The sequence below is a fragment of the Panthera pardus genome, unplaced genomic scaffold (genome assembly GCF_024362965.1).
Source record: "Panthera pardus isolate Hobbes unplaced genomic scaffold, ASM2436296v1 HiC_scaffold_1, whole genome shotgun sequence".
Classification (NCBI taxonomy): domain Eukaryota; kingdom Metazoa; phylum Chordata; class Mammalia; order Carnivora; family Felidae; genus Panthera; species Panthera pardus.
In genome coordinates, this window is record NW_026526654.1 from 18,014,449 (window position 1) to 18,029,224 (window position 14,776).

The 14,776-nt window shown below is 45.2% G+C and overlaps 2 protein-coding genes across 5 annotated transcripts in view; one reads left to right on the forward strand and one right to left on the reverse strand.

Annotated features, from left to right (window-relative positions):
* The window catches only part of BIVM (basic, immunoglobulin-like variable motif containing), a 79,708-nt gene extending 66,776 nt beyond the window's left edge, over nucleotides 1-12,932 (reverse strand). The window contains exons 1-2 of one of the 3 annotated variants that reach the window (XM_053889942.1): nucleotides 12,812-12,932; nucleotides 5,858-6,454 (exon numbers count right to left, since the gene is read on the reverse strand). In XM_053889942.1, the coding sequence (XP_053745917.1) occupies nucleotides 5,858-6,335 (478 nt within the window). In that variant the 5' untranslated portion in view covers nucleotides 6,336-6,454; nucleotides 12,812-12,932. Of the gene's footprint in view, nucleotides 1-5,857; nucleotides 6,455-11,496; nucleotides 11,852-12,811 lie in introns of those variants that run through there. The other 2 variants (XM_019443929.2, XM_019443928.2) reach the window with 2 other exon arrangements.
* Nucleotides 12,933-13,346: 414 nt separating this feature from the next.
* The window catches only part of POGLUT2 (protein O-glucosyltransferase 2), a 15,034-nt gene continuing 13,604 nt past the window's right edge, over nucleotides 13,347-14,776 (forward strand). Inside the window, exon 1 of one of the 2 annotated variants that reach the window (XM_053889950.1) lies at nucleotides 13,347-13,818. In XM_053889950.1, the coding sequence (XP_053745925.1) occupies nucleotides 13,637-13,818 (182 nt within the window). In that variant the 5' untranslated portion in view covers nucleotides 13,347-13,636. Of the gene's footprint in view, nucleotides 13,819-13,880; nucleotides 14,187-14,776 lie in introns of those variants that run through there. The other variant, XM_053889947.1, reaches the window with a different exon arrangement.

Here is a 14,776-nt window from a genome sequence, read left to right on the forward strand (position 1 = left end):
CCTACATTGTATGCCTGAAACGAGTATTGCACTTTCTGTTAACTGACTGGAATTTAAATTAAAACTTTAAAAAATATATTAATAAATAACATCCAAGTTTCATGTCAGTAAAATACCATTAACATTTCAGACAGCTATGCTCAAATACTTTAATAAATTTCACACATACTACATTTTCGATGAAGTGATCAAACCTGATATGAAATTATATTAGAGCTAATATTTTATTTTTATGAGTTATTCACAATGATAAGACATAGATCATAGAGAGATATGTCTAGAAAACAAACACAGAAAGGGGTTTATTTCATTCGCCCTTCAATAAAACCCAAACCAGCTGGAACTCAGAAACTATGGTGACACAGGGGATTTCTCTGATTTTTGCAAGATGTCATAATGACGAACACTGTAATATCCAGACACCAGTTTTTCCCCACTGCCTCTAGCTATTTGAAGTCTTCACAGAGACACAAAATTTCCACAGAGCTGAACAACCAGTGGCAAATATGAGCTAAGTCCCATTCGGACAAGTTTCTTCCCCTAATAAAATACATCTTAGAGACTGACAAGATGGAAAAACTACTGTCCAGCATTTCTCCGATGTCTTGTCTTCACTGCCCCATAATGCCTTAATGCCCTACGCAGTTTTCCCAGCCACTTAAAACCTTAGAGGCTAATGAAGCGTGCTAATCAGTGCCCTCAGCACCCCCTGGGGTGGTCTGGCCCCACACGCTTTCCTCTGAGGCTACCTAAGCCTGCCCTCTGTCCCCTTCAACTTTACGCCTCGGAGCCCCCCGGGCTAAAGAAGTGTGTGTTCCAAATAAGCATCCTTGGTAAATCCACCTGTTTCCACACGCGCAAAATTCCATTCAGCTCGGGAGAGAGGAAAGCTCTGGCAAAGTGGGAGCTAAGTTTGAGAGGAGAACGTAACATACCCACACCTGAACACTGTCTCCCCATCTCATCAACCCCAAGAACCTCTGCCCACTGCTGTCTGTCACCGCCATATTCCTTCTTCCATTCCCCACCTGGCCCACAACACAACCATATAGCTCTGACACCAAAAGGAACACACATACACACACAGCTACCTCTATTCACCACACTGCCTTTTAGAGAAAGGTCTGAGCATAGCAAAAAGTAGAGTATCTACCATCTTTTTGACTGGAGGAACCACGGGACAGAGTTTTGGGCAATCACTGTCACTGGAAAGTGAGGTGGGTGGGTACCCCAGAAATAAAAGAGCCAGAAAAGGGGAGACTCAAATTCTGTGCATAAATTTGGCCCCGATCCTAGGCTGACTCTTGAACCATGCGTGCACAGAGCAGACCCCAAAGAGCACAGCTAAGGCCAAAAAATATTGGACAGAGATTTCAAATGTCCTTAAGGGACAGAATTTGTGGTTTTAGTCAAACCAAATCTATTGGTGCTAAAATTAAAAACAAACAAATGAACAAACTTGAAATAAAGCACTCTTTGGAGGAATATACAAGAATCCAAAATCAACACATTTCCAATACCCAGCATACAATCCAAAATTATTGAATATGTGAGGAAGCTGGAAAATGTGACACCTTCTCAAGAAAAAAGATAAGACCAACTCGAAGATGACCCAAATTTTAAAACTGGCAGATAAGGATTCTATCTTATCTTATTTTAAGTAGGTTTCACACCCAGCACAGAGCCCAACATGGGGCTTGAACTCACAACCCTGAGGTCAAGACCTGAGCTGAGATCTTGAGCTGAGATCTTAACCGACTGAGCCACCCAGACACCCCAGCAGATAAGGATTTTAAAGTGGATATTACAGGGGCACCTGGGTGGCTCTATCAGTCAGGCATCAGACTTTGGCTCAGGTCTTGATGTCATGATTGGTGAGTGTGAGCCTTGCTATGGGTGAGCCCCACTTCTCTCTCTCTCCCTCACTCTCTCTCCCTCTCTGCCCCCCATGGGATTCTCTCTCTCTCTCTGCCCTTCGCTCATTTGCACCCTCCCTCTCTCAAAAAAGAAAAAAGAAGAGAAAGAAAAGAAGGACGAAAGAAAGGAAAGAAGGAAGAAAAGAAAAGGAAAGGAAAAAAGAAAGTGGATATTATATCTATGCTTTATGAGATAGATAAAATCTTCCAGTAAGGAATGAGAAGATAGGAAACCCAAGATAGGAAACAAAAACTACATTAAAAATGTAAATTCCAGAACTAAAAAAAACAATAATCTGAAACAAATAATTCATGGAATATACTTATCTTTAAGAGATCCACCTTATCTTTTTCTTCAGCTATCAAGTTTTTATCAAAAGGAAGATGAATCATGTCTTTTCCGAGGCGAGCTGACTGCCACACAATGTTACATTCGTTTCAAGTGTACAATACAGTGATTCAACAACTCTATATGCTGCACTCACCATAAGAGTTGCTACCATCTGTCACCACACCACACTATTACAGAACCTTGACTGTATCCCCTATGCTGTACCTCTTATTCCCATGAGGCATTCACTCTCTAACTGGAAGCCTGTATCTCTCACACCCCTTTGCCCATTTTGCCTGTCCCCCACCCCTCTCTCCTCTGGCAACCATCAGTTTGTTCTCTGTATTTGTAGGTCTGATTCTGCTTTCTGTTTGTTTGCTTGTTTACTCGTTAGTTTCAGGTTTTAGATTCCACGTTAAAGTAAAATCATACAGTATTTGTCTTTCCCTGTCTGAACTATTTCACTTTGCATGATACCCTCTAGATCCATCCATGTTCCAAGTGGCAAATTCTCATCCTTTTTTATGGTTGAGCAGGAGAGATGCACTTTAAATATAAAAAGATACAAGTTGAAAATAAACGGACAGGAAAAGATACACCATGCAAGCACTAGTCAAAAGAAAGCTGGAGTAGCCAGATGAATATCAAACAACATAGCTTTCAGAACAAGAAATATTACTAGGAATAATGAGGGACATTTCATAACAATAAAAAAGGTCAATTCAACAAGAGGAAATAATACTCATATTGTGTGTGCACCTAATTAATAGAGTTTCAAATTACATGGAAGCAAAAATCAACAGAATTAAATGCAGAAAAGATAACAATCATAGCTGGAGATTTTTAACATTTCATTTTCTTTTTTTTTTTTATTTTTTTTTCAACGTTTATTTATTTTTGAGACAGGAGAGACAGAGCATGAACAGGGGAGGGTCAGAGAGAGGGAGACACAGAATCTGAAGCACGCTCCAGGCTCTGAGTTGTCAGCACAGAGCCCGACATGGGGCTAGAACTCACGGACCGCGAGATCATGACCTGAGCTGAAGTCAGCCGCTTAACCGACTGAGCCACCCAGGCACCCCTTAACATTTCATTTTCAGCTGTTAAGAGAACAAGACAAAAACTCAGTAGTGACACAGAAGATGTGAACAACACTTTGGCCCAATCACAAATACTTCGACCCAATGTGTATTTATAGAACACTATACCCAACACTACACCCATCTTTTCAAATGCACACGGTACATTCACCAACATAGACTGTGTGTTGGGTCATAAAACAAGTCTCAGCCCATTTTAAAAGACGAGTTCATATGTCCTCTGTCCACAAAGGAAATAGATTAGAAATCAATATTGGGGCACCTGGGTGGCTCAGTCAGTTGAGCATCAGACTCTTGATTTTGGCTCAGATCATGATCTCATGGTTCCTGGGATCAAGTCCTGCATAGGGCTCTGGACTGACAGCACAGAGCCTGCTTAGGATTTTCTTTCTCTCTCCCTCTCCCTCTGCCTCTCCCCTGCTCACGTGTGTGTGGGTGTGCGCACACACGCTCCCTCTCTTTCTCAAAATAAATAAACTTTGAAAGAATCAATATTTAGAAAAAGCCCCAAAGTATCTGGAAATTAAGCAGCATACTTCTAACAGTAACATATATATCGAAGAAAAAATCACAAGGGAAATTATAAAATACTTCAAATTACATGATAATAAAAATACAGTGTATCAACCTTCGTGGGCTGTGGCTATCAGAGTACTTACAGAGCCATGTTAAGCACTAAATGCTGGAAGCAGAAAAGTCTTGAATCAAAATGTTGGAAAAAGAAGAACAAAGTAAACCCGAAGTAAGTAGAAGAAAGAAAATAATAAAAAGCAGAAATCAATAGAATAGAAAACAAACAATTGAGAAAATTAACCAAGTTAAAAGCTGGTTATCTGAAAAGATGAGCAAAACTGATACACCCCTAACCAGAAGAAAAAGGGAGAGAACATAAATTACCACTATCAGGAAAGGAAAGAGGAATTATTGCTAAAAGACCCTGTAGACATTAGAGGGATAAAAAGGACTTTAGAAATAACTTTGGGGAGGGACACCTGGGTGGCTCAGTTGTTTAAGTAGCCAACTCTTGGTCTCGGTTCAGGTCACGATCTCATGGTTGGTGAGATCGAGCCCCGTGTTAGGTTCTGCACTGAGAGCTCGAAGTCTGCTTGGGATTCTCTCTCTCCCTCTCTCTCTCTCTTCTCCTCTCCTGCCCACGCCCCCCTCCCTCAAAATAAATAAAAAACATTTAAAAATATTTTAAAAATTACTTTGGGGGGCCTGGGTGGCTCAGTCAGTTAAGCGTGAGACTCTTGATTTTGGCTCAGGTCATGATCTCGCAGTTGGTGAGATTGAGCCCCGCATCGGACTCCATGTTGACAGTGTGGAGCCTTCTTGGGATTCTCTGTCCCCCTCTCTGCCCCTCCCCTGCTTGTGCTCACTCTCTCTCTTACTTGCTCGCTCTCTCAAAATAAATAAATAAACTTTAAAAAAGAAAAAGAAGAAATAACTCCATGCCAACAAAATTGGCAGCTTAGATGAAATGGACAAACTAAAACTTGACAGAATCAATGGGAATCAAGACAACTCCATGATCACAGTTAGAGATTTGTTACACCCCTCTGTAAAGCTCTCAGAAAATAGGAGAGAACACTTCCCAACTTGTCTTAGGAGACCTGCATAGCCCTAATTCCAACAACCTGAAAAATATATTACAAAAAAATTACAGACCAATCACCTGTAAATATAGACACAAGGTGAAACCCCCCTGACACGCCGAGAACACAAATTTACATAACATTCTGGGAAACAAGTCAAGCTGACAAACGAACAAGAAGTATGGAGGTTTTACAAAAAGAAGCCTAGAAGTAAAATACAAATCCCACCTCCACCTCCTCCTAGCTATCGTCTTTCCACAAGCAACTCAACCTCTCTGAGCCTCAATCTCTTTACCTATAAAATAAGAGTACCCACCACATAAAAATCCTGTATTACTGTGAGTTCAAAAGAAAGAAGTGAAAAGCAGTAGTGTCTGCCACAGGGCCACCACCCTGCAATTGCGAAGGCTTTGTATTGCACCCTGGGTGAATAGCGCCCTCTTAAATTGTGCAGTACACAACCTAGTCAGTGGTACCTGGAGACCCTGCTGGGTGCTCAAACAATTTTAAAAGGAAAAAGCCACAGTTATACAGAAGAAAAAACTAAACGTTTAGTTGGGAAAGATGAATTCATGTCTCTGCAAAACTAAAACATAGTGGTATGTTATTCTAGCCACCTCGTTAACCATTTCTAAGCCACTGTATACTTATCTGCAATACCGGTATTTTACAGCATTCTTAGATTTTTTCAAAGCTCTCAAAATGCTAAGGTTATGTGTGCAGTTTCCAGTGGCAAGCCATTAATGAACTAAATGTCCTCTGCCCAAAGTTATTTCTTAACTACAGTGATAGACATGATAGCAATGTTCCTTGTATAGCAGTATAAAAAAGGAAACCATGCTTAATGGCAAGCTTAAACAAGATACATTGTTTTCTTATTATTTTCACATGGGGAATTCACGCCTCCTTCCTTACCTGATTTGTGTTTCAAATTTGTGGTCACCCCATCAAATTCAGACTTATCAATTTCCCATGCGAGAGGTAGCTTGCCCAGGCTATTGGATAAGTTGTCCAAGCTATTTTCTTCATTGTAGATGATCTCTGATGTACTAGTTGGGATGCCAATGTATCTTGATGGGTTATTTCCCGCAGATAAAGAGGTACTATCAGGAAGACAAGAAGAGCGGGTTGAATTTGGAGGTTTATAGATTGAGGTTGCCTGGTTGAGAAAGGCATAGTCTGAACAGATGGCATAAATTTTCTCCCGAGTATGGGTCACTGGACAGCTCCACGGATAATGACCATCTCCTTTGGGGCCCAAGGGTGCCCCCGAGGCACGAGTGCAGAAAGACTGTACAGCACCGTGTAGATTCTCTTCAGGAGACTTTCTCTCGGATTTGTGCTCACCATTTCCAGAATCATTTGCCCTTTCTGCTTCTGCAACGTTAGGCATTGAATGCAACTATAAAAGTTCTGTTAAGGAGAAGTTGCAACTCTTTCTGCTACTTGAAAACCAACTGTGACAATCGTTTAGAGCATCCTACAGAAACTTGGGAGCTGCAAAATGGGATCCTAAGAAAAGAGGGAGGAGAAAGAAACATCAACAATCCACTAGACACTACAAAAGACTAAGAAATATATCAAATGTTTCACATGGGTTCATTCAATGAACATTTATTTTACAACTACTAAACACCTAGAGTCACAATCACCGCCCATCTGCTTTATTAAAAAATTATTTTACAATAATGCTTTAGAATAATAAAAAAATACAAACAACTCAATTAAAAATGGGCAAAATATCTAGGGGCGCCTGGATGGCTCAGTCAGTTAAACATCCAACTTCAGCTCAGGTCATGATCTCGTGGTTCGTGAGTTCGAGCCCCACATCAGGCTCCGTGCTGACAGCTCAGAGCCTGGAGCCTGCTTCAGATTCTATATCTCCCTCTCTCTCTCTGCCCACCCCACACAGGCTCTGTTTCTCTCTTTCTCTCAAAGATAAATAAAAACATTAAAAAAATTTTTTTTAATAGGCAAAATATCTGAATAGTCACTTCTCCAAAGACAGTGTAGAAATGGTCAATAAACACAACGAAATGATGTTCCGCATCATTAGCCATCTCGGAAATGCAAATCAAAACCACAGTAAGACACTATGTCAACCCAGCAGGATGGCTTTAATGAAAAAGATAGACGATAAGGATTGTTGAGGATGTGGTGGAACTGGAACCCTCATACACGTCTGATGGAAATGCAGAATGGTCTAGTCACTTTGGAAAACAGTTCCTCAAACACTTACAGAGTGACCATATGATCAAGCAATTTCACTCCTAGGTATATAGCTACGAGAAATGAACACATATGTCCACACAAATGTTTGTAGCAGCATTATTTATCATAGCCAAAAAGGAGAAACAAGCCAAATATCCATCAATTGATGAATGGGTAAGTAAGATAAATAAAATGTAGTTTATCCATGCTACAGAATATTATTGGGCAATAAAAATAAATGAAATACTGACCCATGCTACAACACAGATGGCCCTTGAAAGCATTATGCTAAATGAATGAAGCCAGTCACAAAGGAGCAGACAGTGTATGATTCCATTTATATGAAATGTTCAGAATAGGCAAATCTCTAGTGACAGAAATTAGATTAGTGGGTTACCTACAGCTGGGAGGGAGGAGGAGGTTGGGGATGATGGGGTTTCTTTTTGTAATAATGAAACTATTCTATAATTGATTGAGGTGATGAATCCACAACATTATGAATATACTAAAAGCTACTGAACTGGACATTTGAAACAGGTGAATTGTATGATGTGTGAATCATATCCCAATAAAGCTGTGCATCCATCACCACAATTATAGTTAGTAGTCACTAACTTCTGGTCAGTCTCAGGAAAAACTCATTTTCAAGTCTACACCAGTTCCTTTGGGGAAGAAAACAGAACAGTTTAAATAGCAACCAAGGGCATTTGCGGAAGTCGAAGATTTACAGGACCTTGATGAGTCAGACCAACACAGGTGGTACAGGAGGGCACAGGGTGCAGGTGCCAGTTCTGAGTGTGCCCACCCCACAGGGCTCTAGTGATAGAAAAGTACTCAAGAGACACAGCCCGCCCCAGGTAACCAGTCTGATGTTCACTAGTCAATATCTCTGCCCATTCGCTTATTTTAAAAAAATTAGAAGTGAGAATAATTTTCTTAGGTTACAGAAAATGGTTATATAAAACCCCTCATACAAATATTGAATGACAAAAACCTCTAAGGCAATAAGAAATAACAGAAGAAGGATTGCCACAAGAGCCGTGGTCCCTCTAAATCTGTGAGCAGAAACTAGTAAAGGTAAGGCATGTCCTACATGTAATTTAAGGTAACAGAGTTCATTACAAGAAGGACTCCACATATCCTACAAGAGATTCCATTCCCTTTATTTTTAAGGAATGCTTTCCTTTTTTCTTTTTTAATGCTTACTTATTTTTGAGAGAGAGAGAGAGAGAGAGAACAAGTGAGGGGGTGGGGGGCAGTGAGGGGGGGAGAAGATCCAAAGCAGCCTCCAGGCTCTGAGCTGTCAGCACAGCTGACTAGAGTAGGACACTTAACCCACTGAGCCACCCAGGCACCCCAGGAATGCTTTCCTTCCATTCAAACCTTTGGGGAGTGAGTTTTTTGGAATTGGTGCAGTTTATAGTTATTCGCAGAAAAGTCGGTTTGGCTGGAACCTCCCCACCAAAGATGGAACCCCCAACGGTATCATTTGGGAAACTTCTCTTGTTTTCAAGAAATCCTGGGAGTGCTAGCAGTGGATCTCTTCACAGGAAGCTTTAAGCCTTCTCTTTCTTCCTCATCTCCTGGTGTCATGGTGATGTTGGAGGAAGATGCAAAGAGAAGCTTGTATCTGAGGCTGTACAGGCCACACTGGGCTTTTCTGAGGAGTCGATTTCTCTGATTCTTAGCAGATGACCTAACAAAGCACTTTCTACTGATCTGTTGTCCTGGTGCCTTTCTCTGAGAGCCAGCGTGGTGGACGGAGGTAGGTATTATTTGTGGCATTGGGGCTGTATGGGTGGGTTGCGGTAGGGTGCATAGGGCCCTGGTAAATAAGGGGTAGTGACCCAAGGGTGTTGGAGTCCATCGGAGGGAGTGGTGGGGACAGAAATGCTCCGGGCACTGCCCTTGTCTCTTCATCTCAAGCTTAGTTTCTACTTTGTCACAGCTTCCTTCCTCAGATTTAATAGAAGTGTGCCCATGGGACCAGCTCTCTGTGGCGTGGGGATGTTATGAAGAATGCTCATTTGGAACATATAGAGAATATTCTTAACAAAAACATAGGCAAAAGGAAATTAGTGCATTTGAGCACAAAAGGTAGGGCTGAGGGGCGCTTGGGTGGCTCAGGTGGTTAAGCATCTGACTCTTGACTCTTGATTTCTGCTCAGGTCATGATCTCACAGTTCACGAGATGAAGCCCCACATCAGACACTGTGCTGACAATGCAGAGCCTGCTTGGGATTCTCTCTCCCCCTCTCTCTACCCCTCTCCTGCTTGTGCTCTCTCTCTTGTGTGTGCTATAAATAAATAAATAAATAAATAAATAAATAAATAACTTTTTCTTTAAAAAAAGGTAGGGTTGAACTTTCTGGAAGCTAAATACAAGAAAGAACATAGCACTTAATTTTTTTTTTTTAATTTTTTTTTTTTAACGTTTGTTTATTTTTGAGACGGAGAGAGACAGAGCATGAACGGGGGAGGGTCAGAGAGAGGGAGACACAGAATCTGAAACAGGCTCCAGGCTCTGAGCTGTCAGCACAGAGCCCGACGCGGGGCTTGAACTCACGGACCGCGAGATCATGACCTGAGCCGAAGTCGGCCACTTAACCGACTGAGCCACCCAGGCGCCCCAACATAGCACTTAATTAACAAAAAGTTTAATAGTCTGGTTTTCTTTGCGTTTTGGGTTTGTTTGCTTTTAAATAATGGTCACTCAACAAGCATGATCTCTTTGGTTGCACTTCTACAAAAAAAAAAAAAAAGTGAAGATCATCCACATAAGGGCATAATTTATATCAATTGTCAATAAAAGCCAATACCGGTATGAAAACGTTCTCCTTTGAAGCATTGTTTATGGAAATTTCTCTTTGAAAAATTGTGTAATGTTTCTAGATTTTTATCACAGAAGTAAAACAAATGACAGAGAAAACTACTACAAAATACCAAGATATGACACAAAGAAAATGAAAATCATCCAACTCCCATGACCCAAACACTGTTGATGTTTATTTTCTTCCCTTAGTATCTGTCAGATCTGGGGAATGTTCTCCCCATGTCAGTGTGAGCCCCTGAAGCTAACTGATGTTAGTATTATCTATTATTATCACGTCCTCAGGCTTTCCTACAAGTGAACTGAGCACAAGTCATTACTGATAACAGAATCATTAGAGACAGCAATCACTGTATTATGTTGTAATTATAGCCTCAGGAAACACTGAGGGACAAAGGTGCACTTGTCCCTCCACTAAATAGCCTGTAGCTTCTCTGGTTTTGTCACACCTCATATCTCCTTTTGTTCCTATTTTGGTAAACCATTCCCAAGTCTATCCCCACTCCTAGCACCACCCCACCCCCGGGATGATATTTCTAATCTGACCTGTGCAGAGTTATTAGAAAATAAAGCTTGGACACATATATATGCTCACGTAACTCCCCTGCCTAAAACCTTCCGCTCTTAGAACAAAAAGCCAACTCCTTGCCTGGCCCCAGGATGGATCTCCTTAGCCCCATCCCTCTCTCAGAGCCCCATTCCTCCTTCCAACTTTCCAATCTCTGGATGCGTTCTGCTCCTACTCACCCTCCAGTATTTGGTTAATCCCCATTTATTGCACATATCCTTCCATGTCACTTTCTGGGGATTCTTTCTTTGCTCCCCAAACCTGGCTAGGTCACCCTGTGCATACTCAATACCTTTCCTTAACAAGTCTTACCAGGGCTATCCCCAGGGAAGAGCATTTTTTTAAAGTTTCATCAACAAAGACTTAACTTGTAAGTGCCTACATCATGTCAGGCATTATTTTAAGCCCCGGATTAGGAGCCTAGTAGATTCCAGGAAGATTTACTAGGAGAGGCTTTACGAATCAGGGGCTGGACATTAGGCTAAACAGCCTCTTTTTCCTCCTCCCTGGGTGTCGTCTGTGAGAATGATGTTTCCTAATCCAGGTAAGAGAGAACATGCTCTATTACGATTTTACTAAGAATGTCTAAGGACCTAAGGCTCAATTTAATGATGTTCTCAACCATCATGGCACAGGCAACAGAAATACTGTTTAACTGTGAGTGAACAAAATTTTATAAAACGCACCTGTAAAGTAACGATTTTTAGAAGTCACTAGAACGAACTGTTCTGTCAAATAAACGCTCCATTTGTAAGGTCAGTATCCATCGCCTAGGCTACATTCTTTTCGGGTTATATTTCCAATCCGTATTTTAAAGTATCAAGTTGGCTTAGGGAACGAAAGACCTTCAGAAGTCTCTTCAGCAAGCCTCCCAATGTGACAACTATTATGATCTGTATTCCATACGGAAGGCCAGGGAAAGGTAACAGCATGGAAGTGACTTACTAACAGTGGAAAAGGCGCCCACGAGCTGGGCCAGACGCGCTAAGCCCCAGCGGGTCAGGTCTCGGTCCTCCTCCCCGGTGTCCTCCACACGCGCTCCAGGCCCCTTGCCGGGCTCAGACCCGAGCCCCTTCCCGGGCTGCGGCCGCGGGCCTACGAAGGATACCGGGTCCTCCCGGCGGCGTGCAGCCCAGGCTCCCGGGGCAAGCGAGCGGAGCTCCCACCTCCCTGTTCTGCGAAGCTCGCGGCGCCGCCAGGCTCAGAGGCCGCCGGGACCCAAGCGACAGCCTCGCAGGCCGGTCCCCGCCTCGCCGAGCCGGTGTGTGAGGAGGCGGCGCCGGGCGAGGGGAGGAGCCAGGCTGCGCTCCCAGCCCGCGCCCCTCCGGCGGCCCCCTCGGCCCGCGCGCGCTCTCCGGGACCCAGCCCCCCAGCCCCAGTCCCCGCAGCGAGGCCTCCGGGCCTCTCCGCCCGCCTCCCGCCTGGGCCGGAAGCCGGAGTCCGCCGCTAGGGGGAGCGCTGCGGACGCCCGCGGGGTGATCGCCTCCAACCCGCACGGGGCCGCGGGAGGTTCCGGACGCTCGACGCTCCCGGGCGGGTGGGACGCGTCAGTTACTGCTCCCGGGCCAGGAGGGAGTCGCCTATTTGAGCTCTGAATGCACCAGTTGAAATCGATACTCAAGACAATTGCAAAAAATTAAAAAACAGACAAGCCCCGCCTGGACGCCCACCCAGGCCAGCTTTGCCCGCGGAGCCCCCCGGCGGGTCTGGGTTTTCCGGGCAGCTGGCAGAGGTCCCGAGAGGGAAGTGGGAGGGAGAGCTGGAGGCTCTGGATCCGATACCGGAGCTCCGTGACCCCTCCTGGTGACCTCCCCCCCCCCCACCCCCGGCCAAGGGGCAGACGTGCGGGGAAGAAGGGACGGCCACGGCGCGCTCCCAGCCAGGCCCTGGCCGGCGTGGCGTGGACACCCGCGCCAGGCAGGAGCCACCGGTATCCACGCGGACATCTCCAAATCGGGCTTTGTTCCCGAGAGCACTCGCCCCTCATCTCCCTAACACTCCCCCCATGTTGCGGCCCAGCTCTTCACCCCACTTTTTCCCAGGAGGAGGACGGGCACGGGTGCAGTGGCCACCGCTCGGACGGCCACGGGGCTCCAGGGAGCCCACGGCCCCCGGCAACCCAGGCGGCCACAGGCGGCGCCCAGGACAGGCGGGCAGCAGCAGGCCCTGCCCGCGGCGCGCGAGTGCCGGGCGGATGGCCCCGCGCGCTGGGCGCACAGCAGCCCGCAGCCACCTCCGCCCGGCCCACAGCCCCGGGTACCTCTCGGCCTGTCCGGCGGGGTCGAGTCGCTGCGGCCGCCGCAGAGCCGGCACCGGACCCGGATCACAGCTTCCCGCTCGCTGCCCGCGACGTGCCTCCAGTCACCCTGGGGCTGGCGTCTCTCGTCCCATTGGAGCGCGCGGGAACAGCGCCCTGGACGGCTGTGCCCGGCGACCGATTGTCAGATATCATTGACAACACCTTCCTTTCATCGTGTTTTATAATACCTGCCCTCTGCACGTGCGGAGGGTATGGTGACAATTTTTTTTTCTTTAATCTTAGCTGTGCCCCCGCATGCCCCTCTGTTGGGCACCTTGTATGTAAGCGGTGACCGCAAAGTAAATAAACGAGTGAGAGTAGGTAAAACCTGGCAGGATTTCCGCTAGTTCTATCGCGAACTACATGTCCCAGGAAGCCGTGGAGCACGGACGCCACCGCGCCATCCACTTGGAGAGGGCCTTACTCAGCCCGGCGACACGCGGGCCAATCCCCTCGCCCTGCACCTTGGGCTGGAGCCTGAGACCGATTCGCCCCCAAGGATGCTCCAGTTGTAAGAGCAACACAAGTTTATCATTGTCGGGAGAAAGAGGAGCAGCGTGTTTGGAACGGGTGGCATCCTTCAGCCGGACCAGCCAGCGATCCGCCTGTGACTGTCCTGGGGGAGAGAGGAGACCCGCGCGCCTGCCCAGCCCAGCAAGCGACACCTTTTTGGAGTCGTGTTTCCTGCTGCGATCGGCCAACGTGCCCCTGCCCAAGCCGCCGCTGGTCCCGTCCACTTCTTCCACTTCATTTATCCGTGGATCATTTCGAGAGTCGGTCTTGTAAATGTTTAGCATTTTGCTGCTTTACTACTTCTTTCTGGGGACAGTGCCAGCACTTGCCGAGACCGGCGGAGAGAGGCGACTGAGTCCGGAGAAGAGCGAAGTATGGGGACCCGGGCTGAAGGCAGCTGTCGTGCTTCCCGCTCGCTATTTCTACATTCAGGCGGTGGATACATCAGGAAATAAGTAAGTCCAGAAACGGCTCCCTATTTTGGAATGCAGTGAAAATGGACCGTTTCTCCCTTTTTTTATCCGCCCAAGGTTTTTCCACAGCGGTTTAAATTCCAGGATATTTGGATGCTATCCACATGCGGTTGTAACAGTCTTTCCCCATCCCAATCAATTTTTCCCTGTAGCTTTAGAAATGTTTCCGGATTCCCTCTTCTCCTAGATATTCTGACAGGGGAGACAAAGCCTCTGCACTTTGCTGGAAGTTGTGTTTCTACCTACTTTTGCTTAAGCTGTTGTAAGGAATGTACACACCCAGCTGTGAAAAAGTCGTTTGGTTCATCCCTCTCTGGTGCTGCCCTCTGCTTTCAGGTAGACTTCTGCAGGTGAGCGAGTTTTGAAACACAGAGAAAAATGAAACACTATTTGAAACTTTGCAGTTAAGAGGGAAAGTATCAGTGTGAGTCTCCTGTGTGTTTGTAACAAACATTGCATTCCATTGAATTCAACCATTAAGATGATAACTTAAAACGTACTTTTAAAATTCACATACTTCTGGGGCACTTGGGTGGCTCAGTTCAGTCAGGAGAGCTTTCTGCTGACGTCAAGATCTCAGGGTCCTGGGATCAAGCCTGGAGTCCGGCTCCACACTCAATATGGAGCCTGCTTACGATTTTCTCTCTCCTTCCCTCTGCCCCTCTCCCTAAAATATAAATAGAAATAAATAAAATGCTCTGTCTCTCTCTCTCCCTAAAATAAAAATAAAATAAATTAGAATTCACATACTTCTGTGAAATGATTGTCTTTTTGTTATTCGAGGATGCTGACCACATGTATTTTGTAAGGGGAAAAAAAACCATCTTGGGTATTCCAAGAAAAACTTTCAAGAAGTTTTCCAAAGCAGAAAAAAAAAAAAAGTTATCAATTGTGTCACTTGGGTATAACAATTGGGGAAACTAAATACCATTTTAACAAT